Below are 27858 nucleotides of genomic sequence, written 5' to 3' on the forward strand. Positions count from 1 at the left end.
TCTGGGCAAAGAGGCACCTTTTTAACGTGGTGATTCTCTTTATTTAGCAGGGGGGGAGAGTAACTGGCCCTATCCATCCCCAGCACAGTATCCCTCCAGTGGCTGTGGCTGGTGTCTGTCGTGCGTCCTTTTAGATTATGAGCTGTTTGGGGACAGGGATCCATCTTATTTATTTGTTTGTTATTTCTCTATGTAAACCGCTTTGGAAACATTTATTGAAAAACAGTATACAAATATTTGTTGTTGTTGTAGTGCTGTGATCTTGAATCCTGCACCAAGATTTCAGTCTGTTGAGAAAGTTTCTCTTTACAGAGCGTTTCCCCCCCTCAGAGCAAGCTGCTAGTCCTCATGGGTGCAGTGATTTCAAAGATTTTAATGTAAACTGCCCTGAGCCTTTTGGAAGGGCGGTATAAAAGTTTTAATAATAAATAAATAAATAAATAAAGGGGAAGAAATTTACATCTTGCTTTTCTTCCGTAGAATTAAAGGGACTAAACATGTCTCCGATCAATTAAAAAAGACGAGCCCTTGCGTATCATGCAACTTGACGTTAGGGATACAGCTAGGTAGAAGAGCTAGGGATCTCAGAGCCATGCTGGATCAGGCCCATCTCAGCCAGTGGTCTCTGCCCTACCAAGCCAAGCATCCCCAGCAGCTGATTTTCAGGGGTAGGCTGCCCCCGTTCATGGAGGCTCCATTTGGCGATAATGGTCGCTGAGCATTTTCTGTTTAGGGGGCCCACTTCTTTTCCACACCCTGCCAGGCTCACCTTGGGCACATATGCACACTCAGTGCACACCGCATTGTCCTCTCATTAGTGGAACATGCAAGTGTGTGCCTGCTCTTTGCTTATAGTGTGGATGTCTCTTTATTTTCACACACACAAGCACACACACACACGTACGTGTGTCCTTGTTTCTTTCTGGCATTGCATCACCATTTCTGTCCCCCCCTGCTCCCCGATTTCTTTTCCCAATAGGGGTGTCTGGGTTGGGCATAGGGCATGGGGGGCAGTGAAAATTGGGATGGAGGGTTGGAGACGGGGCTGTGGAGAGGTGGGGTGGAACTTGGTCCCTGCCCTCTCCTTCCGGGCGTAACCCTCTCCCCCTCTCCTGCCTGCAGCGTCGCACTCTGGGGAGAAGGCGCTTCCGACCCTCCCGCAGTTCACTATAGGGCCAGAGGTGAAGATCGAGGACTTGGGTGAGTGAGACCCACAGCGCCCCCTGCTGGGGCGGGGGGCGCTCCCCACAGCTCAGCCTCCCTCCCTCCCCTTGGCCTGAGAGCTTCTGCAGAACTCTGGATAGCCTAACTGTGGCCAGGGTGAAGCATTCAGCCACAGGAGGGGTTCCCCGCCCAGTTCCCAGAATCCTTTGCCACCCTCCATTTTGGAGTTGCCCAAGGAAAAGATGGCGTCCCTGCAGGAGGCGCTAGTTGTGGGGAGAGGGTGCCCCCAGCACAACCTCCGAGTCTGATCTTTCCTCTGTCCTTTTCTCCCCCCCCCGCTTTCTCTCTTGACCCCACTTGCAGATAATTTTAACCCCGAAATGCCCAAACTGGAGAAGAGCATCAGCGGGACGAGTCCAAAACGAGAACACTTGCCCCTGGCCGTGGCCGCCGCCCTCTTCCTCATGACGCTGTTGGCCTCCTAGCCGTGCGGGTAGCCGTCGGAGGGCACCGAGCCGCCCCCCCCCCCGGTCCAAGCCCCCTTTTTCTCTGACTTCCTGGGCGTGGCGGTGTGGAAAGGACAAAATGCGTATATTTAAAACCGAAGTCCCGAGCGAGGCACCTCCAGGTGGGTGGGTGTGGGAGAAGCCGCGGTGGAGGAACTGGACGACTGGCGCTTCTGGCTCGGCCGCCCCCTCCTTCTCTCCCTCCCCCAGCGAAGGGAAACGTCCCCACCACTGTTTGTCTGTCTGTCTTCTCTCTCTTTTGCCTGTCCCATCTGCCACTTGCCCGGAGGGGAGGGGGCGGGGAACGGATTTAGACAAGGCCTTCCGTGCTGCCTCCACGATTCGAGGGGCAGACTGCAGTTCTAACCCCCCGTGGACTTGGAGGGGGGGCGTGACGGTTTGACGCCCTTAAAGGGGGCATTTTTTAAAAAAAATAATCATCCGGGCCTCTGAGCCCAGCAGCGATTTTAAGGACCGCCACTTTCGCCAGCAATAGGCAGCCCGTCGACCGACCCCATTGCCCCGGGCACAGCTAGCTGCCAGCAAACATCCAGATCACCGGATCACCTTCGAGAACTCCGCCGGTGACACCACCGCCTGGCTGTGTTTTTAAGATGGCGAGTTATGGGCAGGGGCCCGTTGGCCCAGGAGTGCCCATGCCAGAGATGCAGAGGGCAGCACCGCTTCCTTGGGGACTCTTTGAGCTGGGGCCCGCGCCCCCCTAGCCCTGTACATATCTCTATGTGTTCTGTACAGACAGAGGCTTTATTATCCGTGTCTATAGATTATATAAAACTGTTCTTGTAAGTGGGTGGGCGCGGGGCAGGGACCGGCCTGCCTGTCTAAGCCAGAGTTTTTCTTTCTTTGGGGCGATTCCTCCCTTTGTCTTCTGTGAAGACCAGACCTATGCAAGACGCACGGACACTTTTTTTTTTTCCTTTCTGGGGCAAAGAAAAAAGAAAAAGGACAACCCACTTCAACAAAACAAGCAGAGGAACTTTTTGTTTTTTGTTGCGGGTGGGGTTTGTGTGTTCCTTTCTCTTTCTCTCTCTCTCTTTTTTGTTTTGTTTTGTTTTGTTTTTTTCCCAAGAGCTTTGGCTGGTGATTTTCATATACTTGCTCTTAGTCTATTAAAAGAAAAAAATTAAATAAAAGGTGGAGAAAAAAACCAAGCCGTCCCTCCTTCTCGCCCTGCTGTGAATTTGTGCAGTTTCTGCTCTGAGGCTCCACTTATTTGGAGTGGGGAAGAGTGATGAGACTGGCGAATGGGCGGGGGGAGAAACTGCAATTTATTTATTATTTCACTTCTTTTTTTATTGGAGTTGCAGCCTGCATTCAACTTACAGTGCAATCTGATGGACGCTTCCTCAGGACGGTGCTCCATTAAATGTAGTGGCGCTTATGTCCGACTCAGTGTGTATTAGCTTGTACCCTTGCTTAGAATGTTTTAAAATGTTGTATTAACTGATTCAGCTTTATATCCTGCTTTTTGCCATGGCCCCAGAATAGCTTCCAATACACTGTAATAGACTAAAAACCATAAGCCAACAATAGGAAAATTTAAAATTTATACTGTATTGACCTGAATCCAAGACTAGTTTTTTTCCAAGTTCTTTGATGTTAGAAATCAGGTTCCTCTTACATTCAGAGACTTTGGGGTAAATATAGCTATAACCTGTACTTAACATCTATTTTTAAAGGGGTTTTGTCTTAATTTCAAAGTCGTCCTGTCTTCAGGTAAATAAAGGAAGCACCGTTCAAGCATCAGAGGGACCAACTGAGAACTTCAGATGTAAAAATGCCTCCCTCTCTTCCGATTCCTAATTTAATTCAATGAAATTAATATGTTTTTTCGTCGCTTTAAAAGGGGTTAAAGAAATCAACCAGGCGGCAGGGTTCTTTGTAATGAACCTCATTTGTAATGTAAAAACTGCAGAGACTATTGTGAACTCCATCTTAGACAGAAGTCCGGCCACACAACTTTTATCTCCTTAGTTCTAAAATGATACCTGCTAGGACACATCCATGTTACCATCTTAAAAATGCAGAGAGAAGGTTTTTTGCTTCAGGAATCCTGTTTCTGGTAATTTATGGATGGAATCTTTGCAGACATCACAGCCCGTGCCCACAAATATAGCAGAATTTTCTTTCTCCGTAGTTAAAGGAACCGCTGCCACTTTGAGAAATGAGGACCCACCAATTTTAAGCCATAGATTAATAGCCAAACTCATATGAGGAACTGGCTAGGATATTTTTAATTGGATGCCAGCCCCCCAAAAGCAATATAAAATAACTCACAATAAAAGGAAGCCAATTCTAATAAAAATTAAGCGTGGCCCGTAATGGCCCCCAATGTTGTAGGGTGATATATGGGCAAAGCCCAAGGGCACTCGTTCTAGCAGGCAGCCTCTACTTTTTCTCCCCAGAATGCAGTCTGGGACAGCTGCATCGTAGTAGTAATAGTTGCTCAGCAGCCAAAAGGAGGAAGAGTGCCCGTGAGTTTAACCATTCACCCCCAAATCCTGTTTCTGGCCTTTGGGTGCCGACCCGAGAACCTGAATTGGTTTTGAATACGGACCCCGTTGGGCTGAACTCTCAAAAGTTGGGCCCATCCTCAATCAAGAATTTCTGCAAGCTCCCAAAACAGCTTCTAAAAATGAATTTTTTATTAACTTGGGTAAAAACCCAGAAAGTAGAGCTGTTCCAAATCATGGTTAAAAGTTGTTCCTGACCATCAGAACAGATGCAGAAAAGGTGTTGCTCCTTGGCCAGATTGTGGCCTAGCCATACAGGGCAGAATCCAGCCTGCAGACCATAAACAGCGGAGTTCATACCGGGAGAAGCAACCTCGGAGATACACAGGTCCTAGGCTACAAAGGCCTTTAAAGGTAAGAATTAGTGCAGAATTATTAATAAGAACAAAGTTATTAAGAGTAGAATTACTAATAAGGATTATTAAATTGGTCCACTAACTTATATTATATAAATTAGCATTATATTCTGAACCTTTTCTTCAGCCACACTTTTTATGGGCTTCCTTTCTTTAACTTTCCTCCCCCTGTAATCTCTTACCCATCCTCGGTCTGCTTTACAAGCAATTTCTGTTACTGTGGCCTGCAGGAAATTTCAGACCCAAGCCAAACCAACAGCTTCCCCTTCCCTCACAGCTACCGGTCTGCAGACATGCCGTCAGCTGTGTTCTCTTGGCTGCTGGAGACGTTGGTGAACATTCTGTGCCTGTCAAGCCACAGAATCAGGATCAGAATCATCAAGCCCCACTGATCAGGATGGGGAGGCGTCACACCATCCACAAATATAATAAGGCCTCGATCTGCAGTGACCTTTCCCTTAGGCGCTCATGGTGCTCCCAAGACTCCATTGTCTTCAAGGGCAGCCCCATGTGGAGAAGCAGTCAATATTAAGATGATCTAAAGCCGTAGCTTTCTCGAAAAGGGTGAAAATTTAGGACCATACGGTTCTGCATGTTTGCTTTTTTAGTTAGTCACTTGGAATTTGGACATGGGAAGGGAATATTTCCCCCTTTCATCAGGACTACAGCACAGGGGGAAAATTCCACCAACTTAGGGCCAGAAATTACATGTTTTGTTAAATGGCTGTCCTGTCTAGAACATCGGGATCACTTACTGGAACTGCATTCATCTTGCCCAGATTTAATGTCTGTTTGTTTAATCTTGCCTGCCCAGGCTTGCTTTGAGACCTGAACAAATAGGGGATTCTCGTCTTGCTCACTCCCTGTTGCTTCCAGACCTTCGGGAAAGGCTAAGTCTCTCCCGGTATGGCTGGGAAAGACCCCTGCCTGGAGGCCCGCTGCCAGTCAGTGCCAACAGACCTCAGCTAGATGGAGCTGTCTGGCTGCTGCCAGTCAGTGTTGTCGGCACTTACCTAGACGGGCCAAGGGTCTGACTCTGCATACGGCAGCTTCCTGTTTTGTTTGATAAATCTGACCCCGCCAGGCAGAGGGTATGTGGTACTCAGCGGTTGTGGGGAGAGCATAACCTTTTTATATGTGTTTTAATTGTTCTATGTTAACCGCCCAGAGACGAAAGTTTGGGCAGTATAGAAGTTTAATAAATAATAATAAGGATTCCATGTTTCCCAGCCCCCGAGACCAAGTATTTCATTTCTGTGTTTGCCTTCCTGCCATGTTGGAAGTTGTTGGAGGTGTTGGCTGGACCTTTAGCTGTGTGGCTTCCAGAAGGGGGCTGCGTTTGGGGTGTCTGGGCTCCGACCGAAACCTGGCGTGCGTGGGGAGTGCCCTCGAGTCACCGGTGTGCCGGGAATTGCCCCTCATGAACCCGGCCTGAGGGTGGCTTACTGGGCCACTCTGTGACCCGAGTGCGAGACGAGGGCGCATCACACCCGAGCCACCCCGCTGGGCCATGGTCTCGGTTGATTGTCCAGGCAGCAGTCTGGGGCTTGGAAACCCGTCGCCTGAATGACTCTCTTGCTTTGCATCATGGTGTGACCTTTGCTCAGGGGGCGGGGGGGGTTCAGGAGTGCCCCCCCCCCCGTCCTTGTTGGTGCCTAAGTTGCAGTTGCCAGCAGATGCATATTTTGTGGTCTTTTCGCGACGGCGGTTCCCCTAACCCCTTGATTGCCATTGATTGCAATGGCTCGCCAACCGTGAATTTGCCAACGGTGAGGTTTCTGCGGTTGGCGAGGGGTGACTGTATCCCCCTTAGGAGATGAGGCCGTAGCTCCGTGGGGAAGCGCTAGGTCCCAGGTTCGGTTCCTGGCGGCATCTCCGGGCAGGGCTGGGAGAGACCCCCTGCCTGAAACCTGGCGAGCCACTGCCGGTCAGTGTAGACAAGACTGAGCTAGAGGGACCAAGGGCCTGACTCAGACGGCAGCTGCCAGTGTTCGTACTCGGAGAGATGGTGGCAGAGGTAGGTGTGTGTGTCCAATATTTCACACTTGCCCAGGGCTAGCTAGTAAGTTCATGGAAGAGGCGAGAGAAACCTTGGGTCATTCCCGCTCACACTCCTAGCCACAAGGGCCACACCCTAACCCGCCCCCCCCTACATTCTCCGCTTCTCCCGGGACACTCTTGGGTGTCTAGAGGCGGCTGCCGCCATGCCAAGCTACAGGCTGGGACTTGCCCCAGCAGAGAAGGGCTTGGAAACTGGCCAGGCAGGTCTTGTGAACGCAGCCAGGCGGAAGTGAGGGGTTGCGTCCCTTCTTCCCTGGCCTGACAACTGGGGGGAGGGAAAGGCAGATGCAGGGATTGCGGGGCGGGGGTGGCTCCTGGACCTTCTCCTGCCTCCCCCACCTTGCAGGAGGTGGGGGGGTTCCCTGGCCTCATGGGGCAAAGCCCGTGCCAGGTGCCTTCCCGGCATCTCCGCTTGTGGGTGCGGCCATGCGCCAAGCACCAGTCCTTGCCCAAGCCGAAACAATCCCTTCTGTGGTGCAGTTGCTTGGCTTGTTTGGCCAAGAAAAAAGAGGAAAAGATGACAGAGTCCCTGCCCCAAAGGACTTACAATCATCGGGTGTCGGACGTGATTGTGTGTTGGGTTGGGGAATAGGAAATTCATGTGTCCGAGAGAGAGGTCAGGTTAGAGGCAATGCTGTGGGGTGGAGTGGGCTTTCGCCCCTCCACCCCCATGCAACCCCCTTGTTGCCACCACCCGTTGAATGAATCTCCTTGATCAGCAAGAGAATATTCTCTTGCCTCAGGGGTGTAGATGTCTCAATTTACCGGGAGTGGGGCATGGGGCACATGGGGGGAGAGGTCTTGTGGTCGCCAGCATGAATGGTCCCCTTTGCTAAGCAGGGTCCACCCTGGTTTGCATTTGAATGGGAGACTGCAGGGGAGCACGGGGAGATCTTCCCCTGAGGGGATGGGCTCGCTCACTTGCTTGCTGAGAGCACCACTAGCTGACCTCCTTGTTACTTGAGCATGCAAGCTTGCTGATGCTACTTGGCAGCCGGGGGGGGAGGATTCCCCCCCCAGGAAATCCGGAGGGGGCTTGAGCCCCGTCGCACCCACTCCCTGAAGTTTACGCCCCTGTCTCCCCTTTGCCTGAGGGGGTAGGTTCCCCCCAGGAGGAGGAAGGAGCACACTGCACGTCCCTAGAGGCGCCCTGTTAATGATCCACAATCCGGGCACTAGTCAAAACAGTCGCCCAGGCTTGGCAGTGATCCAGGCGTCCCCCTGATGCCCTCACCGGGTGCTGTGGCCTCTGCCCGGCCTCTGCACTCTTGGCAACCCCTGTGCCAGCCACCTCAAGCAGGCCCTGCCCTTACTCACGAGATCGCTTCTCCTCACAACCCCCCCGCCAGGAGCTGAGCTCACATACACATTTCTACTCTGGCCTGGCTGTTGACTCCACGTACGCAGTGCTGTCACTTCTCCCCTGGTGCCTGTGCCAAGCCAGTTCCTTGTCCCAGCAGCCCGTACCCATGACATCAGCTCTGTCCCGACCTTGAGGCCTGCCCTGAGAACACAGCCTGGGAAATCTCGAGTTCAAAAATCATCTTGGCCTCGAGCTTGCTAGGTAACTTAGGAACAAAGGAAGCGGCCTCCTACTGAGTCAGGCCCTTGGTCCGTCTAACTCAGTATGGTCTACTCTGACTGGCAGCAGCTCTCCAGGATGTCAGACTCGAGGGGTCTTTCCTAGCCCTATCTGAAGATGCTGCCAGGGATTGAACCTGGGAACTTGTGCGTGCAAGGCAGATGCTCTAGCACTAAACTATGGCCCCATCCCCGAAGGGGGATATCTTATAGCAGACAGGACTCAGGTAGTCACCTATCCAAATGCAAACCAAGGAGGCCTCTGCTTAGCTAAGGGGACAATTCATGCTCACTACCGCAAGATGAACTCTCCTCCCAAAGCGGCGAACCTGCGGCCTCAGCCTTCCCTCTGCAGAACGGCTATCGTTCGACTGGCCTGCTTTACAAGGCTGTTGTCAGGATTGCTGAGAGAAATGTCTGTGAAATTCGTTGCACGCACTAATGGATTTCCAGGATCACTTACAGGCCCGTCTGTAAAATGCAGAATGTATTAGTAGCAGAAACACAGGTATTTTGATTTGCTTTCAACCATATTTTCAATCCCACCGTTCCCTCTTGGCAGGCAGGACCCATCACTATTACTTGTTTTTAATAGAGATACTTCTAAGTACTGCAGTTGCTGGAAGAGGCATCCCCTTCTTCTGTGCAAGACAGGATGCCTCTTCTAAGCCAAGATCTGCTGTGACATAGGTGTGCGTTGCGTTTCCGTTATGAACTCCTTTTGGGATAGCGAACTATTTTCTCGTTCTTTTAATTGTTTATAATGCAAATGTTTTGTTTAAAAGGGATTTATAAAATTTCGTACTAATGAATGATTGACTGATTAAGTACCATCCACTCCATGTCGAATCTTAGCGACCACATGGGTAGATTCTCTCCAGGATGCTCTGTCTTCAACTCGGCCTCTCTCAGTGGTGCCTTGGTTGCTGTCGTCATCGAGTCCATCCACCTTGCTGTTGGTCGTCCTCTTCTTCTCTTCCACTTTCCCCAGCATTATGGACTTCTCAAGGGAGCTGGGTCTTCGTATAATGTGTCTGAAGCATGATAGTTTGAGGCTGGTCATTTGTAAAGGTAAATGTAAAGTGTGCCGTCGAGTTGGCGTCGACTCCTGGCACCCCCAGAGCCCTGTGGTTGCCTTTGGTAGAATGCAGGAGGGGTTGACCATTGCCTCCTCCCGCGCAGTATGAGATGATGCCTTTCAGCATCTTCCTATATCGCTGCTGCCTGATAGAGGTACCAGCGGGGATTCGAACTGGCAACCTCATGCTTGCTAGGCAAGTCATTTACCACCACGCCATTAGGTGGCTCTGGTCATTTGTGCCTCGAGTGAGAATTCGGGATTGATTTGTTCTATGACCCATATGTTTGTTCTCCTGGTCTCCTCAGAGTAATGCACCACCGAACAACGTGCCACCTAAAAACAAAGAAGAGATGCTTTTCTTCCCCCCACAAAGCTATTGTTTCAGTCCAAAGCAAACGTAATACCGGGTCCTTGGTTCAAAACACGTTGGTTCAACCAGATAAGATTTCTTCAATCAGGTGAGAGTGCTAGTAGCAATAAAGGAAGAGGTCAGGCCGAGGGTAGAATTATGTCACGCTTTGGCACAGAGGACTAGAACCTTTAACATGATGATGAGATGGGAAGCCAGGGTAAGGGGGTGCTTAGTTTTTCTGGACAAAATGACGTCAGGCTTTGGGCTTGAGGGCTAGAGAACAGAAGAAGCTAAGAGCAGCCCTGTTGGATCAGGCCCAAGGAAGCCCTTCTAGTCCAGCATCCTGTTACACACAGTGGCCCACCATAGCCCACCGGCAAGAGGTGAAGGGGCCCTGCCCTCTCTCCTGCTGTGGCTCCCCTGCAACTGGGATTGAGAGGCATCGTGCCTCTGAGGCTGGAGGTGGCCCACAGCCACCAGACTAGTAGCCACTGATAGCCCTGTCCACCATGAATCTGTCTAAGCCCTTTTAAAGCCGTCCAAGCTGGTGGCCCTCACCACATCCCATGGCAAGGAATTCCATAGCTTTCCATAGAGCCTTGAATTTCATAGAACCTTGAACCTAATGAGGATCAATGGGAAAGCCCGTCTAGGGGAATTCTTAATTTCTCCGGAGAGAGTGATGTCAGGCTTAAGCAATATGACTGCCCACGGTTGAAATTCCCTGGCTCACCGTCTTCTGATTCCTGCACCCAAAGTGGGGGGGAATCCATCCTTTCTGACTTTCTGGGAAATGAGCTGAAGCAAAGGTTCCTCCTCGGCTTCCATGCACACACACACACACACACACACACACACGCCCCTCTGGCTTATTTATTTATTTTCAGTCCTCCTCCATGCCGAACGTGGAGAAAGCCTTGAAAGCCTGGCCATAAAGTCTGTTATCACCTGGTTTTATAGAAGGTCCGGGAGCGAAGATCTGATGGCACGCAGGGAGACCGGGGTTCTTTCCACAGCTCAGGGAGGGCAGACTTTGAGCTCCATTGGGTGGGCACACTGGTATGTTTAGAGACACGAGGGACAGAGGGCAAAAGCTTGCTTCAGAAGGGAGGGGGGAGAATCTGGCCTAGTGGGTGGAGGTGCCTGTGAAAGGTTGCCACGTTATCAGACTCTCGCTTGTCTTTTTGTTGACACATTCTGAAAGCAGCGAGGGTCCGTTACTTGGGAACAGGGCAGGGTTCTTATTCACAGGGGTTCTGTTCACATTCTGGAAGAGGCAGTGATGCCTAGTGTGTTGAGTCAGGCGGGAGGAGGAGGAGGAGGAGGAATACGGCACTCTCCTGTTCTCCTTGGCCTCTGCGAGGAGAAGGCTCTAGAGACCAGCCTGAGCTAGCTGGACCAAAGGTCTGTTTCTATAGAAGGCAGCTTCCTACGTTGCTCAGATTTGGGTCAGGGCCATAGCTCAGTGAGTTTTGCAGAAGGCCCCGGGCAGGGCTAAGAAAAGACCCTTGCCTGAACCGCGGGAGATGCTACCAGCCCGTGTAGACCACACTGAGTTGGGCGGACCAAGGGCCTGACTCTGCAGAAGGCAACCTTCTTACATCTAACCCAGGGCTGCACACCTTCCGTCCTCCATCATCCCTGTTGGCTGCTGTGGCTGGGGACCGGGGTGGGGTGGGGTGGGGTGGGGGGCTGTAGCTAAGCAGCAGCTGGAAGGCCAACATGGGGGGGGCAGACTAATCTGACGGGCAAGAGCTTTAAGCTCTCTTGGCCATCACTGCTTCTGCCAGAGTCAAGGTTTGAACCTGGGGCCTTCTGTGTGCAACGCGGCTGCCACTGTTAGGGACGGCTTCTCCCTCCCCAAGCGTGGCAGCCCTGGATTTTCCGGGCCGGGGTGGGGGGATGTGGCCATTGCGGAGGTAAGTGCTCTCTGCCTTGCCGCCGAGGGGGAATCGGCTTACTGGGGCCGGGTGTCGGGCTTGTCAGCATTGCCGCCAGCTCTCTTGCTCGCTCCCTGCCCGCGCCATGTCGGGCATGCAACATTACCCACAATCAATGCATCATTATGCGATAAACAAGAGGAAAGTTGTTTGGCAGTCACGTCAAGAGTTATCGCTTTCTCTCCCTCTCTCTCCGGCAGCTGTTTAAACGAGAATGGATCGGTCTTCAGGACCGCCGCGCCGCCACACTCCTAAGGAGAGCTTGACGGACGGCCATGTTGGCGCTCTCTGGGGAACCCTCCCACCACCAGCTTTTATCGGCCCAATCTGAGCACGCAGCAGGATGAGGTGGTAGAGCCCTGAGATAATTGCCTTGACCGTACCGCTTCAGACACTGTCTTAATGCTCCTCTCCACAGGAAACACAACAGGCCTTCCTTGGAAGTAAGAAGCTAGCCCTCTCTCTCCCCCTGATGCCCCGCGTTTCCTACGAGGGGAGTGTTCAGCCATGTGACAGTTGCAACCTGATGTGGTACAGTCCCCACTGGAGCTCAGTGGCAGAGCCTCCGCCTTGCCCACAGAAGGCCCCTGGCAGCCTCTCCAGGTAGGGCTGGGAAGGACTCCGGGCCGAAACCTTGGCGAGCTGCTGCCAGTCCGTGCGGACCATACTGAGCAGGTTGGGCCAAGGGCCTGACTCAGGAAAAGGCAGCTTCCTACCACTCAGGTTCCCATCGCCTCGTTTTGCTTCTGGGGCAAGCAAATGCTTCTCTTTCTTTCTACCGTTTAATGTCTGCGTGTGACGACGGTGACAATTCGTGTTTGTGAATACATGGTGACCAGGAAGGTGTGACCTAGCCAGTTTCAGCAGATGGGAAAACTCCACCACATGCTTGGGACACCGCCCCCCACCCCGGCCGTCCCAGATGTGGGCCAAAGTTACGAATGTGGGCCAAAGTTTCCACAAGGTGTCACTAGGGGGCACTCTAGGGCAGAGATCTCGATCGTTGGCACTTTCGTTGCAGCAGCCTGCCAGGTTTCACCTTCCCTTGTCGCCTTGGCTGCAGGTGGAAAAACTTTAGTTTATACTAACTCTCTCTCTCTCTTCATGTGCCTTCTCCGATTGGGAGGTTGGCGGCGTAGAATCATGGGTAATATCTTCTGTGAGAAATGTCAAGCCGTTCTTTCAGGCCACCCATCATCCCCTTTTTGCTCCTTCCTCTTGATCTTCCCCCTGCTAGCTTCCCTTCTAGCGTGAGTTGTGGTATTTGATCATTTGACTTCTCTGAGGATTTGTCCACAATAGGCCAGTTTACGTCCTTTGATTGTCTGCAGTATTTGTTTGTGTGTGTTTGCTTTTTGGCGTGCTGCTCCATATTTGGTTCTGCCGGTCCATTTAATCTTGAGTATTCTTCTAACTTGACTAACTTGACAGTTTGTTTACTACCTTTCCAAGCTTATTCGGAGAATGGGCCAAACCTTCCAGATTGGTTTCCAAGCGAGTTTTCTCTTCCATCCCGTTGGTGTGACGAAACGCAGATCCCCATCTTAGCTCAACTGTTTCTGACTTTTCTTTTTTCTTTTTTTGCTATGGAGGGGATTGAGCCACCAACCCTTTTTCTCCGTAGGTAGAGAACCAGTTCAAACCAGATTCAGTTTAGACATGCTAGCTCAGACCCATTCAGGAAGAGGGACCTCTAGTGTGGAGGGGAAACCTCTCTCCTGGATTGACATCAGGGATCCGCGGACTCTTCCCCTTGGATCCCAGAGCTGTCTATCTCTGGAAGAGATAGGTAGAGAAGAGATAGGTAGGCCGAGGAGGGAGTGAATGAAGCTTCTTTAAAAATAACGAATTCTCTCAATAGGACTAGCAGCATATCTGGCGACTGTATTGTCTGACACGTTGCCGTCCACTTCCAGTCTGGATGGGGGAGCGGGGAATATTTGGGGGGCTGGAAGTGTCCATGACTCCTTAGCATCCCTTGGAGTCATCCCTGGCCACAACGTCAAACCATTTAGAAGTGAGCAAAAGGCAGCGTTCTCAATGCAATCATCACTCCAGCCCAGGCTGTGATTTTCAAACTTCAGGGGGGGAAAACCTCCCTTATCTGGGTATTGGGCTGTAACCTGAGTTTGAAGATACTGCTCAGGAGACTTCGCCACTGCTCTGGGGGAAGCAGCCGGCTCGTATGCCATGATATTGAGACACACACACCCCACACCCCAGTAATATTTTATTCTGGTTTGGTGTTTTTAATTTATTTTGCAGATGAGCCCACTGCCCACAGAAGGGGGAGAAAAGTGGCCGCCTGCTTTGCCCGCAGTGGCATTCGGAAGCAACAGGGTGTGGTGGCGTTGGCAGGCCCGCTGGACGAGAGGAGAGAGAAGCCCTCGGCCGCCTCCTCCCCAGTGAGAGAAATCGCTCCTGATTAGATCAAGTTAGGACCAAGGTTTCATCTTGCGACATTCGCGGGTCTCTTATTTATTCTGGGATTATGGGAAAGCAGATGAAAAGGAAAGGAAAGGGGAGGGGCTGGGAGAAGAGCTGGAACCCGAAATCTGGAGAGGCAAGGCCCCGCCTTTCTCACTCGTGGCCTTCATAGCTTGCTCATTTCTCCATCACTGATAGGCGTAGCCTTCGAGCCACTGATTAAAAAACACACACAATGTCCTAATGTTAAACAGCCCCCAGTTTTGTGGGCATTTGTGGTGGGGGGTGGGGGGGAGACCCAGAGGATCCACACAGGCTCTGGCCCGCTGGACCATTTCTGTAGTCCAGGAGAGCTGGTCTGGTGGTAGCCAGCGTGACTTGTCCCCTTAGCTAAGCAGGGTCTGCTCTGGCTGCATATGAAGGGGAGACTAGAAGTGTGAGCACTGTAAGAGATTCCCCCCTTAGGGGATGGAGCCGCTCTGGGAAGAGCAGAAGGTTCCCAGTTCCCTCCCTGGCAGCATCTCCAAGACAGGGCTGAGAGAGATTCCTGCCTGCAACCTTGGAGAAGCCACTGCCAGCCTGTGAAGACAATATTGAGCTAGATAGACCAAGGGTCTGACTCAGTATATGGCCGCTTCCTATGTCCCTATGCAAGTGTCTGGCCGGGTTCCCCACTGCTCTGCGTGAACAAGGCTTTTGTGTTTTTCTTGTGTGATTCTGAATCTTGTTGCTTCAGGCCCTTGTGCAAGAGCTGCTGCACATGTGAGGATGTGTGATGCTTCAGTGCATGCCTGTGCTTGCCTGCCGGGCTTGTGGTGTCGCTCTCTGCCTGCGCGTGAGTGTCGGTGACCCCCGGATGTGAGTCTCTCCATGCGCAAGGAGTGAGCTGTGTGGGGTTGCTCGCCAGCCCTGCTCTTGCAGCAGTCCTGTGTTCCTTCATGCGCCCAGGAGCTACTGTGGGGTGGCGTGCATGCATGCATGTATGCACAGACATGCGTTTGCTCGCTTGTCCTTTTTGCTCCCGGGTTGTGGCGAGGGTTTCGTTGTCCTGGGATAGGTCGGCCTTGAGCATTGCGGCTGTGTCTGTGGGTTGGAGTGGTGTTGCTGAATCCGCCTCCCTCTGCAAATGGGGTGTGTGTGCGCAGGCATGAGTGCGCATGCATTTGCTGGCGTTATCAGCTCTTACTGAGGCTACTCCTAAAGACTCCCCCCTCCCCAATATTCTTTCCCCCTCTTCCCTTCATTTGCCGTCTCACAGTGACTGTGGCTGGTGTCTATCTTACGGTTTCTTTTTATTTCACTTCATTTATTTATTTGTTAAATTTGTACACCGCCCCAAACTTTCCTCTCTGGGTGGTTAGCAATAACCTACAAGAAGTTAAAACATACCTAAAACTAAAAAAAAAAAGCAATTTTAAAAATCTAAAAAGTCAAAACATTAAAACCTAAACATTTAAAAGCTGAGAAAGCTTGGGTGAAGAGGTGGGTTTTCAAATGCTTGTTTAAAATGGCCAGAGATGGGGAGGATCGTATGTCAGTAGGGAGCGCATTTTACAATCTCAAGGCAGCAACCGAGAAGGCCTGTTCCCGTGTGGCCACTGGCCAAGCTGGCGGCAACTGGAGATGGCCCTTTCCAGATGACCTCAGTGGGTGGTGGGGCTCATAATGAAGCACATGTTCTTTAGATTCAGTTTTTCGACTGTGAGCCCTTTCGGGACAGGGACCCATCTTGTTTGTTTTCGTATGACTGATTATTTCTCTTTGTAAACTGCTTTGGAAACTTTTGTTGCAAAGCGGTATATAAATATTTGTTCGTTGTTGATCTCAAGCAAAGCCATTCAGCTCTCCAGGCAAAGAGGCCGCCTCCGAAATGGGGAGGCCCCCTCCTCTCCCTCTTCCCAACCCGCAGGCCACTGCTAGAAGGGGGGGGGCGACCTCGGCTGCTCGCCTGCCACACGGGCGAGGACGGCTGGCCTTGGCGGGGCTCTCCGAGTGTGCCCGTCTGCCTCTTCTGTGTGCGTAAAAGTCTCCCTCGGCTGTGTTGCTGCGTTGCGCCCGCCTCTCTCGCCTTGCCCCAACTGGCCCGGCCCAGCCCGGGGCGGGAGCAGCCGCCGCCTCCTCCCCGCCCAGTAGATAAGGGGCGGCTGGGCCGGCTGGCCAAGAAGAGAGCGAGCGGGTGTGAGAGAGAGAGAGCGCGCAGGCAGGGCGGAGCGTGCCGGAGGAGGAGAGCGAGAGCGAGAGCCGTGCGCGCCGTCCAGGAGGAGAGCTGCCGGTCTGGGGTGACATGGAGCAGTTGCTGGCGGTCGTGTCGTGGGCTGCCTTGCTGGGCCTCTGGTGCGGGCTGCGGGGGGCCTCCGGCGAGCGCCACACCGTCTTCTGGAACAGCACCAACCCCAAGTGAGTGCGCCTAGCTGGGCGCCGCCAAGGGGGAGCCCGTCGCGCTTGGAGAGGCTGGCGAGGCAGCCGGGCTGGCTCTGCCCGCTTCCCAGCGAGACAGTGGGCGGATTGTCCTTTGCAGAGAGGCACGGCGGCCAGTTGTGGGGCACCCAGGGAGCCCCCTCCCCTTCCAAGTCGGGGTGGAGGTCCCCCACCCCAGAACGGGGGCGCATGGAGAGAGCTGGCTGCTGGCCCCCAACCAGCGTGGGTGCGCGCTCGCGCCTGCAGAGAGGCAAAGCAGGGGCTGGTGTGTGTGGGGGGGGCACGGAGTGGGATTCATTTTACTGAATCCCCCCCCCCACCACCACCACCACCAAGCCTAACAGCCCACGGCCGCCCGAATGTCTTTCCTCTCCCCACAAAACACTTGGAAGAAGTTGTTTCTCTCACTTTCCCTCGTGGGGCTTGGGCCAGCTGGGCCCTTTCACTCCACACTTGGCAGAGCTCTGTCTCCAGCCTTCTGCTTGTCCACTCTTCCCAGCCAGTCCTCCGGGCTGCCTTCTCCTGGCCCTGCTCCTTCCGCACGGGGCCACCTCTCCTCACCAGCTCTGAGCCTTTGGGGGGGTCTTGCCTGGCCTACCTGGGCATGCAAAGGTTTGTTTTGGAGAAAGGGGGGGGCCCTTGGCGGGAGGCCCACTAGATCCTGGAATTTGTAAACATCCCCACCAGAGGAGGCCTTGGCTTGGCTCCCAGCCCACACCTGGGCAACGTGACAGGGGTATGAATCAGGCCAGTCTGCCTCCCTGGGAAATTTCGTGGTGCCAGAAATGAGGCTCTTGCTCTTCCTGCCCCTCCCACCGTCCACTTGCCTGCCAGGTGGGCATGTGCCTTGGCGTGAGAAGGGGGCACAGCTCTGCCCTCGGAGTGGAGTGGACTGTGTTACGTAACGCCCCCGTGCTGCCCTGAGAAGCAGAGGGAGAAATGCAGTTGACGGGCTCTTTCCCAAGGAGCTTGCAGAGCTGTGGTTTCAGTGACGTGTTGTTGGAGTGGGCCTGTTGTGTGTTAAAGTAATGCCCTGGTGCTGTACTGAGAAGCAGAGGCAGGAGTGCTACTGACAGGGTCTCTGCCCCAAGGAGCTTACAGATCTATGCTGCAGTGACATCTATGGGAGACGCCGTGTTTCTGTTTGTGGCCTGGAAGGAAAGAAGGAAGGGTGTTGTGATCCATGGCGGGCACTGATTGATTTATTAAATTGATCTCTCGCCATGTTTCCGCCGGGGGTTCTCTGGAGGTCATCCATCCAGGAACTGATCAGGCCTGGAGCTACTTGCCTTCCACAAGGTGACTGCATCATGGGATGTTGAGTCAGATTCCCATGTTAGGGTTTAGGGTCCCTTTGGCTGCTGAACTGCAGTGAGAGAGATGGAGGGACGGAGAAATATTCCCCTGCAAAGAAACACACCAACCACCGCTTGCTTGCATTCCTATTTATTATTTTGCTGTGTGAACTGTTTGGAGAACTTTTGTTGAAAAGCAGTACATCCATATTCCTAGTGGTAGCACACACCTCATTTTTTTTAATCTTGTGAAGATCCTTTTTTGGGGGAAACTGTGTCGAAGCAGGTCAAAATCCAAGAGGGACGGCCCTCCTGGAGGACTCTCCTATTGAACATTGGGCTGTTGTCCAGGCTGGTGCAGGGTGGGAGGAGAAAGGTAGCCGTCTTCACCCTCACAGGGCAGCCCAGCTTGGGGTTGGAATCCATCCCGGGGTATCCAAGGGTTAATCTCATTAGGAGGTTGTTTTTAAGCTGAAAGGCAAGGTGTGTGGCGGAGGAGAAGGGGGGCAGGATGGGGAGGGGAGGCCGGTGCCTTTGTTCATTCAGTGGTGTAAGAAGCCCAGGCAGCTGTGTCCTGTTGTGGAAGCCCCCGGGGGCCCTGCACTCTGGCCAGCTTGCCACAGGTGGGCTGAGCCCACCTCCCTTGACTTGGTGGCTCTGATTTTGGTTCATGGCACAATTGGTGCTCAGTTCCTGGGGGAAGGAGAAGCGACCCTGAGACTTACCAGTAATAAAGTTGAGCTTCCAGATCCAGTAGCAGTCTCCCTCTGAATATCAGTTGCGTTTGGGAGTGGTACCTCGCAAGAAGGGAAGAAAGATGGTGTTGCTGGTGGGTCACTGTGGAAAACTGGGTGCTGGACTTGACAGACCTGCAATCTGACTCAGCAGAGTTTTCTTGCATTACAAGCTGTGATATTTAAGAATAGGAACCTAGGAAGCTGCCATATACTGAGTCAGACCCTTGGTCCATCTAGCTCAGTATTGTCTACACAGGCTGGCAGCGGCTTCTCCAGGGTTGCAGGCAGGAATCTCTCTCAGCCCTATCTTGGAGATGCTGCCAGGGTGGGAACCTGGAACCTAGATGCTCTTCCCAGAGCGGCTCCATCCCCTTAAGGGGAACATCTTACAGAGCTCACACACATCAAGTCGCCCATTCATATGCAACCAGGGGACAAGTCATGTTTGCTACCACAGTTCCAGCTCTCTTCCCTAATGGAGCCTCCATGTGGAGGAACAGCCTACCTCTGAATGCCAAGTGCTGGGGACAGGCAATTAGGGAGGGTGATTCTTGCCTTCTGGCTGTGCTCGTGTGTGTTGCAGAAGCGTGTGGCTGTCCACTGCTGGAAACATGATACTGGACGGGGGAAAAACCTCTTCTGGGGTTCTTGTTATGTTTGTATCATTGATACCCGGGTGTGTGTGTGTGGATTATTTGCAGCTGCATGAAATGCACTCTGCATGTGCTCAGGAGAACTTCCTCCCTAATTATTCTTACCTGCAATAATCTATACTTTGAGGGCCAGGATGGAAATGGATAAAACACAGTCCCAGGAGGGAGTTCAATCTGGACGGGCCACAGCGCAGATGAGAGCTGGGGGCTGGCAGCACGGCCATGGCGAAGCCCTCTGGATTTGGAAAGGGCTTTTGAGACACGAGGATCGCAGGGGACCTGCAGGGGTGCAACAGGCAAACTCCACATCATCCGTGCTAGATGGCTGGGGCCCTCCCACTCTGTCTGGGCCTAATCTGCGGAGCAGCATGGAGTCTCTCCGCTCTGCCAGTGGGGCAAGGTTCGGAGCTGTGTGCCCCCCCCCCCCGTAGTGGCTCTTGGCAGGAGGCCGAAGCCGGCCAAAGTGGAGGAGAAGCTGCAGTCAGTTCGCCAGCCAGCCTCTTCCTTTCCCAGGGTCAGTTTCCCTGCTGGCCGTGGGCCTCTTCCTTCCTGGTGGGGGGGATGGCCAGCGGCCAGGGGAAGGCGCCAGGGCACGAGGGGGCAGGAAGTCTTTCTCTCTCTTTCTCTTTGGACAAACATGTTGTTAAGAGGTGGCGTGTGGTGTGTTTTTCCACCCAGGCCATGGAGATGAGGCCGCACAGGACCTGCCCCAAGGAGACGGAGGAGGAAGGCAGTTTGGGCTGAGCCGGGCCGGGATTCAGGATAGGAAGGAGGGTGTGTGTGTGTGTGAGATGGGGGGCGGGGGGTTGCTCTTGCTGTGCTCAGCAGATGTTCCGGCAGAAGGACCCGCAGCCAGATGTGGCCGTCTCTGGCCAAAGTGCCCATCGCAGCTGTGCAGGCGTCTGTCCTTCGCCTCTAGCTTGCCTGCCTTCCAGAAGTTGCGGCGAAAGGGCCCGGATTTTGCAGGAACTCCACGGGGGGGCCTGTGCAGTGGGCCTGTCGGGGCTGCCGTGTTTAATTGGCTTAATGGGTTAGCTTAATTAATTAGGAGCCTTTTCAGGCTGCGGAAAGGGCTTCCCTTGGTACATTGGGCAGCGCGTCTGTTTTCCAAAGTTAGGTCGTTTTTAACATGCGTGCGGATGGAAACAAAGGATGCTTCTTCTTTGTTGTCCTTGAAATCACAGTAGTACACAGATGGATTGATAAAACCAATTTAAAAAAACAGTATAAAAACTGGTGCCACCTTAGATTATGGACTTTCTTTTCTTTTCTTTTCTTTTCTTTCTTATTTATATACTGCCTTTTGTCTGTAGACTCCCCCTAAGCAGTATCAATACAAACATTATGTCAGGTCTCTTTCTTCTCCGAAGTTTGAATCTGCTGAAAGACAGTAATCATGTTCAGTAATTCATGCTTCATTCTTTTTGTTCTTTTACTTGCCCAAGAGAGAATGCCTCTCCTGATAGCACATGAAAGAGGCATTCCCACACCCTTCTCACCGAGAGGATTCCTCATCTAAGAGGCATAGCCCTGGGGGATTCTTCGGAACAATTGTTCCACATTTGCAGATGTGTGCAGATTTACTTCATTTGATTGACTCACTTGATTAATCGGCTAAGAGTGTGTATAATTGGGGAGCAGCTTTAGCAATGAAGAGAGTGGTGTCAGGCTGGGTTAATGAGGACTAGAACCTTGAACCAGACAGGATGGCTAGCCGGGGATGGGGCACTAAATTCCATACGGAAACAAGACTTTGAAACCTACTTCTTCAAGGTTCCGAGTCCCCGGGCGTTCAGTGAACGCTGCACAATATTCCTCGCCTTGGCTGTGCGTCCTGCGCCACCAGTATGAGTTGGGGAGGAAGGTGGGAGTCGGTCTGCAACTGTTAGGCTTGGACAGATGGTATCGCTTTCTTGCTGTCCTGCCAGGCACGGAAGAATCCCCCAGCTGCGCTATGGCAGGGTCAAGAGGACCCTGGGTGGCGTGGCGCTCCGGGGCGGGGAGGCAGCCTGGCAGGCCCCCACCTAGGCCGCTGGTGTCTCTGCTCCCTGGGTTGCCAGAGATCTGCCACCCTCTTTGGCTGGCCAGACCGGTTTGGCGGGTGCTCGGCGGCGGCTGGCTTCCCAAAAGCTTCCCACAATTCCCTGGCCCAGGGCGGGGCTGCCTTTCCCCCAGCTGGCTTAGTCAATCTTTAATCGGCACCCCGGCCTCCCGCTGGGAATGTCCACCAGCCGAAAGCCTCTGGGTGGCTACGGCTCTCCCTCCCCACGTCCTGCAAACCCCAGGGGTTGGAGAGCTGGTCTTGTGGTAGTGGGCGTGGGTGGCCCCCTTTGCCAAGCAGGGGCTGCCTTGGTTTGCCTTTGGATGGGTGGCCACGTGGGTGGGAACATAGGAAACTGCCATATACTGAGTCCAACCCTTGGTCCATCTAGCTCATTATTGTCTGCTCAGACTGGCAGCAGCTTCTCCAAGGTTGCAGGCAGGAATCTCTCTCAGCCCCATCTTGGAGATGCTGCCAGGGAGGGAACTGGGAACCTTCTGCTCTTCCCAGAGCGGCTCCATCCCCTGAGGGGAATCTCTTGCAGTGCTCACACTTCTAGTCTCCCATTCAAATGTAAACCAGGGTGGACCCTGCTTAGCTAAGGGGACCAGTCATGTTTGCTACCACAACAATAGGTCTCCTTTTGCTAGAGGAGAAACTGAGGAGAATCAGACACTGGCCGGCTCCAGCTTCTCCAAGGTCTCAGGCAGGAGCCTTTCCCAGCCCTACCCGGAGATGCTGCCAGGGAGTCAGGACCGTCAGCATACAAAGCAGATGCTCCACCACCGAGCTACGTAGGCTTGACTCGGTACGGCAGCCACGATCCTTGCGCCCCCGAGATGTGAAATGCCCGACTCTTGTTCTTGGTGTGCAGGCTTCAGCAGGAAGATTACGGGGTGGAGGTGCACCTGAACGACTACCTGGACATCATCTGTCCCCACTACGAAGACAGCAACGTCCCCGCACACTCCATGGAGCGCTACACGCTGTACCTGGTGGAGCAGGAGGAGTACGAAGTCTGCAAGCCGAGCTCCAAGAACCAGATCCGCTGGGTGTGCAACCGGCCAGATGCCCTCCACGGCCCCGAGCGTTTCTCGGAGAAATTCCAGCGCTTCACGTCCTTCACGCTGGGCAAGGAATTCCGGGAAGGACACGAGTACTATTATATCTGTAAGTGCCCCCCGAGTGGCTCCCGTGAGGGCTTTTGACATGTTCTGCTGGTCTGTGGTTCTTGTCAGGGTTTGGCCCCCTCTTTATCACGCGCGGGGTGACGAGGCTCAGAGTCTGGCTGGCGGAGGTGGGACTTGAACCCGGACCCTGGCTGAGAAGATGCTGAGGCTGTACCTGTGGGTGAGAGAGGGAGTCTTGAGAACAAAAAGCCGAGAGAAATGCAAATTCCACCTGCAAACCAGAGCGTTAATTAATGCAGATTAACCACCACTCCCTTGTTCCATGCCTGGAAATTTAGATGTGGATTTAACATTTCCACACCCACGCAGGCATGGAAAGGGTGGGAAAGCAAGCCGAAGGGAGCAGATCCCAATGAATCCGGTGAATCTCAGGGGGTCTGCAGTAGACAAGGCAACATTTCTGACTCTCCGTTCTTGAAGGGGAGCAAAAAGGAATCTTCCTTCCTTTCCCCCAAGTTAGGCTGCTGACAAGAGAACGTTTTTTGGGCAGGGGAACGAGGAGTGGATTTTTCAGTAGAAGGATTGTGAGCTGAGTTTTGATACTGGACGTAAACTCTGGGGCTGAGTGTATGCTCAGAGGCGCTCTGCGCCTGAGTTCCAGATGTATGTCTGTCCCCCTCCCCTGTAAAGACATAGGATGAACTTGGCTGGATTAGTCCTTCAGCTTTGGCTGGTGGCCCACTGGATGCCTCTGGAAGCCCCATAAACAGGCTTGTGAGCCAGTGGTTGATCCTCTGGGTTTTCTCTTTTGCATCAGGCCTTTGACTTTATACTGCCTTGGCCCATGGAGGCTTCACAGAGGTGTCCTGGCTAACAGCCACAGTTAAAAAGAATCCTCCTGTTTTCCAAGTTGAAGCACAAGGCCGCCGCTGCATCATGTGGCAGTAAGTTCCACCGGTGAATCCCATGTTGCGTAAAACAGAGGCAGTCGAAATATCCCTCCTCTCTTTTTAGATTTCCCATCCTCAGGTGGATGGAAGTTAGAGACACACATACCCCCCAAACAGCGCCTAACTTAAAGGAAGGGCCGTAACTCAGCAGCAGAGGGCCCGCTTTGGATGCAGAAGGTTCCAGGTTCAATTCCTGGCCTTTCCAGTTAAAGGATCTCAGGCGATAGGCCTGGAAAAGACCCCTGGAGAAGCACTGCTGGTCAAAGTGCATAGTTGAGGACAGTTTCACATATCTGTATGTATGTTTGCCTGATTCTTCTCTCCCTAAGAATAGCCGTCCCTCTCTTGTTCTAACTGGATTCCTTGGTGTTTTTTTTCTCCCTCTGCTAGCCAAGCCAATCCATCACCATGGAGACCTTTGCCTCAAGCTGAGGGTGTTGGTAGCCGGAAAAAATAGTGAGTATCCTAGCCTCTGATCCTACCCACTCGCCTGGTCTGATGATCAGGGGGAAAGCAGTGATCCCTAAGGATCACCTGCAGGGGGGCATCTGTGGGTGGGCGTGGAAAGGTCGGCTTGCTTGTTGGGAGAGCCCATGGCTGCCTGAATGAGTGGACCTGAGCAGGGATTTAAGTCCATCGTTTCCCAAGGATCATGAGAGAGAGCTAGGAAGGCCTCTATTTCCACTCACATGGAAATAGAGGCCTTCCTATTTTCACCCCCCCAAACTGTAGGTGCCTAGGACTACAACTCCCCTCGTCCCCAGCCAGGCCATTGTGGCAGGAGATGATGGGGGTTAATTTCCAACAATTTCTGGGGACACACCCAATAGACACCCAAGTTTGATCACCCCAGCTTGATGCTATTTTCCTGGTGAAATTGACACGTCTCCTCTAGTTAGGACCCAAGTGTACTTCAGACCCCCCTGAAAGCTAAAATTTGGGCTGTGCCTTGCCCAAGACACACTAAGGACTAGCAACTTGTATTTGCCTGGGACAGAATGTTGGACTTGTGCCTCTGTAGGATGCTTGGATTTGTGGGAAAGGGGTCTCAGTAGCAGTTATTCACACACCCCCAGCGTTTGGCCTTGATGTCATACTCCAAAATGCTCCACATAGAATCCCTCAGCCCTCCTTACAACAGCCCTGTAAGGCAGGCCAGTTGTCCTACTCCAGCATTGGCAGATGGGGTCTGTGGCTGATAAAATGAGGCCCACACAGTGAGATTTGAACTCTAGATCAGAGCACATTGGGAGTTTTGAGAAGCCGGCCTTCACCGTGTGTCTCCGTTCACTTCTAGCTCGGACGCCTCCCGGCCGTGCCCCGACCCAGAAGGGGAGTCTCCCGGCAGGTAGGTCCCTGTGGTGGCTATAGGGAAGAGCTTTGGGGGCAGCCTGGAGGGAGGGCTGTGATTAGGATGGGAGGAAACCTACAGTGAGGTTGTACTCTCTGAATGGCCAGCTTACCCTTTTGATTCAGGGAGTCGGACCACTCAAAATTTGGATCCGATACAAGTTAAACGGCAATTTTTAACTTCCCAGTTCCATCCTGTTTCAGCCACTAATGTTAAAAAGCACTTCGGTAACTGCTTCAGACACTTTGGAGCGGTTCAGATGCACCTCATACAAAATAATATCCATCGCTTGCATATTATTATATTAAACAGATCCGATGAGAACTGGGGGTGGGGTGAGTGAAAAGTTAATTTTTAAAGCTCTTAAGAAAGGTGTTTGCAAACACAATACACACCCCAGGACAGAAACCAAGAATGCCAAACATTCAGCCTTCCATTGCAAAGGGGTGCCTGACGCTGCCATTGCTTATGTTGAATCACCAGTCCAGCCTCTTGGTCATGTTAAACCCGAATCGGACTGGGCTCCGATTCGGCACTTCCAATGCGGGTCCGATGCGACCGAGAGAGCTTTGGATTCGGCTTTGGATGGTTGGGGAAACCTTTCAGTGGGTTTTGAGATTGGTTTTGACTCTCCATTTCTGCCTGTCACACGACCACCACCACCCCACACATCCTGGCAATCAGCCCCCTCGCTTATTGTCTCTCCCTTTCCCCCCCAGACGACCCTGACGCCCCGATGCTGCGGAGCGTGGGCCAAAACTCAGCGCCTCGGCCGTGCAGCCCTTTTACTTTTCTCAGCCTCCTGCTCCCGTTGCTTGCAGCGCGGGGAGTCTGACGCGACTCAGTTTCCCCAGCGGAACCGCAAGGACTGAGCTGAAGCTTGTTGGGCCCTGGGTGGGCGTGAGCCGTTGGGTGGTTGCCGCTCCTCCGTGAGACGCTGCGGACCAGTCAGGCATCGGGGAGGCTGAACGCCAAGAAGTCGGAGGAGGCGGACGGTGACTCCCGCGGCGGAGCAGAGACCTTGAGCACTTTGAGACCCAGTGGCCCTGATGGACAGGTAACTGGCGGTGGATGGAATGGGGCACTGGGGGTATTCTGCACCCCAAGGCTTCCTGGATGGGCCCCTCTTCAAGGGTCACGGGACTGAGCCTCCTGCAGGCAGACATGCTCGGAGGGCTCCTTGTGTGGGCCCTGGGACTACCACGTGGAGGGAACTGTTGGATTCCGATGGCGCTGGCTGGCTGCGCTGCATTACCGGAACTTCTGGCTGCTTCGGACTCTGTCCAGTGTTGTTAATTTATAAGAAAACGGGCGGGCCCTGGATTTGCGGGGGGCTCCCTCTGATGCACCCTCTTGTGACTCCCCCCCACACACACACCAGCTAAGGGGCAGGGGAGCTCTGCCTTTTACCCGGAACTGGAATCCGGCTGGGTTCAAACTCAAAAGGACATAAGAAGCGGCCCGTTGGATCAGACGAGGAGGACCTACCTGGCCCAGCGTCCTGGTTCCAACAGAGACTGGCCAAATACCTCCAGGAAGTTCATAAGCAGGATAATGGAGGCAGTAGCCTCCTCTGTGCCCCATCATCTCTGTCCAAAGATAGACTGCCCTTACCCATGGGGGTTCTACAGCAAATAGTAGAGTTTGTCCCAAAACCTTTATCTTCTGCTCATTCTAGGCCGGCCTTCTATCTTGGGGCTGAGTATACCACTTGCTATCCTGTCCTGCCGTGCCTCACAGGAGTGTGAAACTTTGGGGGGATCTGTTGAGTTGGCAGTGATTTTATGTCATGGGGACAGAGGCTGAATGGATGGGGGGTGAGGCTGTTTGATTGGGGGTGCCAGGAAACCGGATGGGAGATGGAGACCTCTCTGTAAAGCTTTCTACGATTGGAATTTTATACCAAATAAAACAACTCAAGATGAACTTTGTGTGTTGCTGTGTCCTGAGAGACAGATCCTGAGATTCAGGGGCCAGAGCCTGAGAGAGACCTATGCTTTGGCTGCCTCTCTTATCTTGTCTGTGTGTTGAATTTGCTTTTTATGGTGGTGTTTTGAACATCATATGCTGCTGTGGACATTTTGTCTAACATAAATGTGTTTAGAAATATGTCGCCTAGAATTCAGCGTAGGGGAGATCACAGAGGTGGATAAATGTGGAGGGATGTGTTTCTGTACAAGAGAACAGGTCCCTGCCTCCAGGGCGCTTACAATCCGAAATTCAACATGGGAGACAGAGGCAGAAGCAAACGAGAATCATACGTGTTTATTTCAGTTACGAGTACTATATTTACCCGAATACAAGACGACTCTGGATTTAAGACGAGCCCCTTGAAAAACAGAAGTGAAATACACGTTATAGCGATATTTACCCCAAAGGAAGAGGTCTCTGAATTTGAGCCCCTGATTTCTAGTATCAGTGGCGGGGAAACCGAGTCTTGGATGCAGGTAAATACAGTCCTTAGCGGATGAGGACTTTTGCCGAATATTTCATGGGAAAGCAAGATTTAAGAAGGGATCGGAGAGACGGGGATGAGAGGCGTGATTGCACACGGGTTCTCTGCCCTGTACTTTGGAGAGAACCTTTTTGAAAGGCACAAAGGCACTTTAATTGGCGTGTTGACGCGGATGATTCCCAGGGATGAGGCATCGAAGGGCTTATCGGATGGGCGCTCGTCATGGGGGTAATTTGTCTGGCTGTACGGGCTTGTCTGTGTTTTGCTGTTGTGGTGCGTGGCGAGTCGGGAAAGTGACCCCGCCAGACGGGAGCAGTTACTCAGCAGAACCGCGGCTGTTGCTAATGTGGCTGGTGTGTCAAAAGTTGGTTTGGGGTTATGGTGTTTTCTTTCTTTTATTTTCCTCCTTTTGTCTGCCGATGTTGTTCCGTTCTTGCGTTGTGGCCTTCCGGGGGAAACCAAGTTCATGGGCCAAGGCTTATAGCTGGCACAGACAGGCTGTAGAACTTGGGAACGGTGAATGAATAAATGAATCTTTATTCAGATCGCCAGCCAGAAGCAAAAATACATAGAAATGCCATTTTGTCGATCGATTTTATTTAAGATCTGTATACTTCACCCTTCCAGATTGTGACTGCTCACAACTTCAATAAAATAGATAATGATATTAATGAATTAACCCAATTAAACCAGTTAAAAGACCAAGCTAAAACCACATTTACAATTTCAAGTTTTACAAGTTTGAAATTAAAAGTTATCAGTAAGAAGCTAAAAATGAAGAAGCTTCCTGCTGAAATGAGAGCATCTCCTTCTCTGTTTGTTTTCA

The 27858-nt window shown here is 52.6% G+C and overlaps 2 protein-coding genes across 5 annotated transcripts in view; both read left to right on the forward strand.

Annotated features, from left to right (window-relative positions):
* Window positions 1-2848, forward strand: part of EFNA3 (ephrin A3) — a 38209-nt gene extending 35361 nt beyond the window's left edge. The window contains exons 4-5 of one of the 2 annotated variants that reach the window (XM_053277525.1): window positions 1123-1200; window positions 1528-2848. In XM_053277525.1, the coding sequence (XP_053133500.1) occupies window positions 1123-1200; window positions 1528-1649 (200 nt within the window). In that variant the 3' untranslated portion in view covers window positions 1650-2848. The remainder of the gene's footprint in view (window positions 1-1122; window positions 1201-1527) is intronic. The other variant, XM_053277526.1, reaches the window with a different exon arrangement.
* A 646-nt stretch (window positions 2849-3494) lies between these two features.
* EFNA1 (ephrin A1) lies at window positions 3495-26521 on the forward strand. Of its 3 annotated transcripts, XM_053277556.1 has the most exons (7): window positions 3495-4558; window positions 9058-9273; window positions 9589-9741; window positions 22021-22316; window positions 23617-23682; window positions 24524-24574; window positions 25297-26521. In XM_053277556.1, exons 3-7 carry the CDS (start codon window positions 9593-9595, stop codon window positions 25410-25412), a joined length of 678 nt encoding a protein of 225 aa, XP_053133531.1. In that variant the 5' UTR covers window positions 3495-4558; window positions 9058-9273; window positions 9589-9592; the 3' UTR covers window positions 25413-26521. The 3 variants fall into 3 exon arrangements, with proteins under 3 accessions (XP_053133531.1, XP_053133534.1, XP_053133532.1); XM_053277559.1 differs by lacking the exons at window positions 3495-4558; window positions 9058-9273 and adding an exon at window positions 11776-12018 and having other exon boundaries at window positions 9603-9741; XM_053277557.1 differs by lacking the exons at window positions 3495-4558; window positions 9058-9273; window positions 9589-9741 and adding an exon at window positions 16189-16399 and having other exon boundaries at window positions 25297-26520.
* The last annotated feature ends 1337 nt before the right edge of the window (window positions 26522-27858 follow it).

The sequence above is a fragment of the Hemicordylus capensis genome, chromosome 14 (genome assembly GCF_027244095.1).
Source record: "Hemicordylus capensis ecotype Gifberg chromosome 14, rHemCap1.1.pri, whole genome shotgun sequence".
NCBI lineage: Eukaryota > Metazoa > Chordata > Lepidosauria > Squamata > Cordylidae > Hemicordylus > Hemicordylus capensis.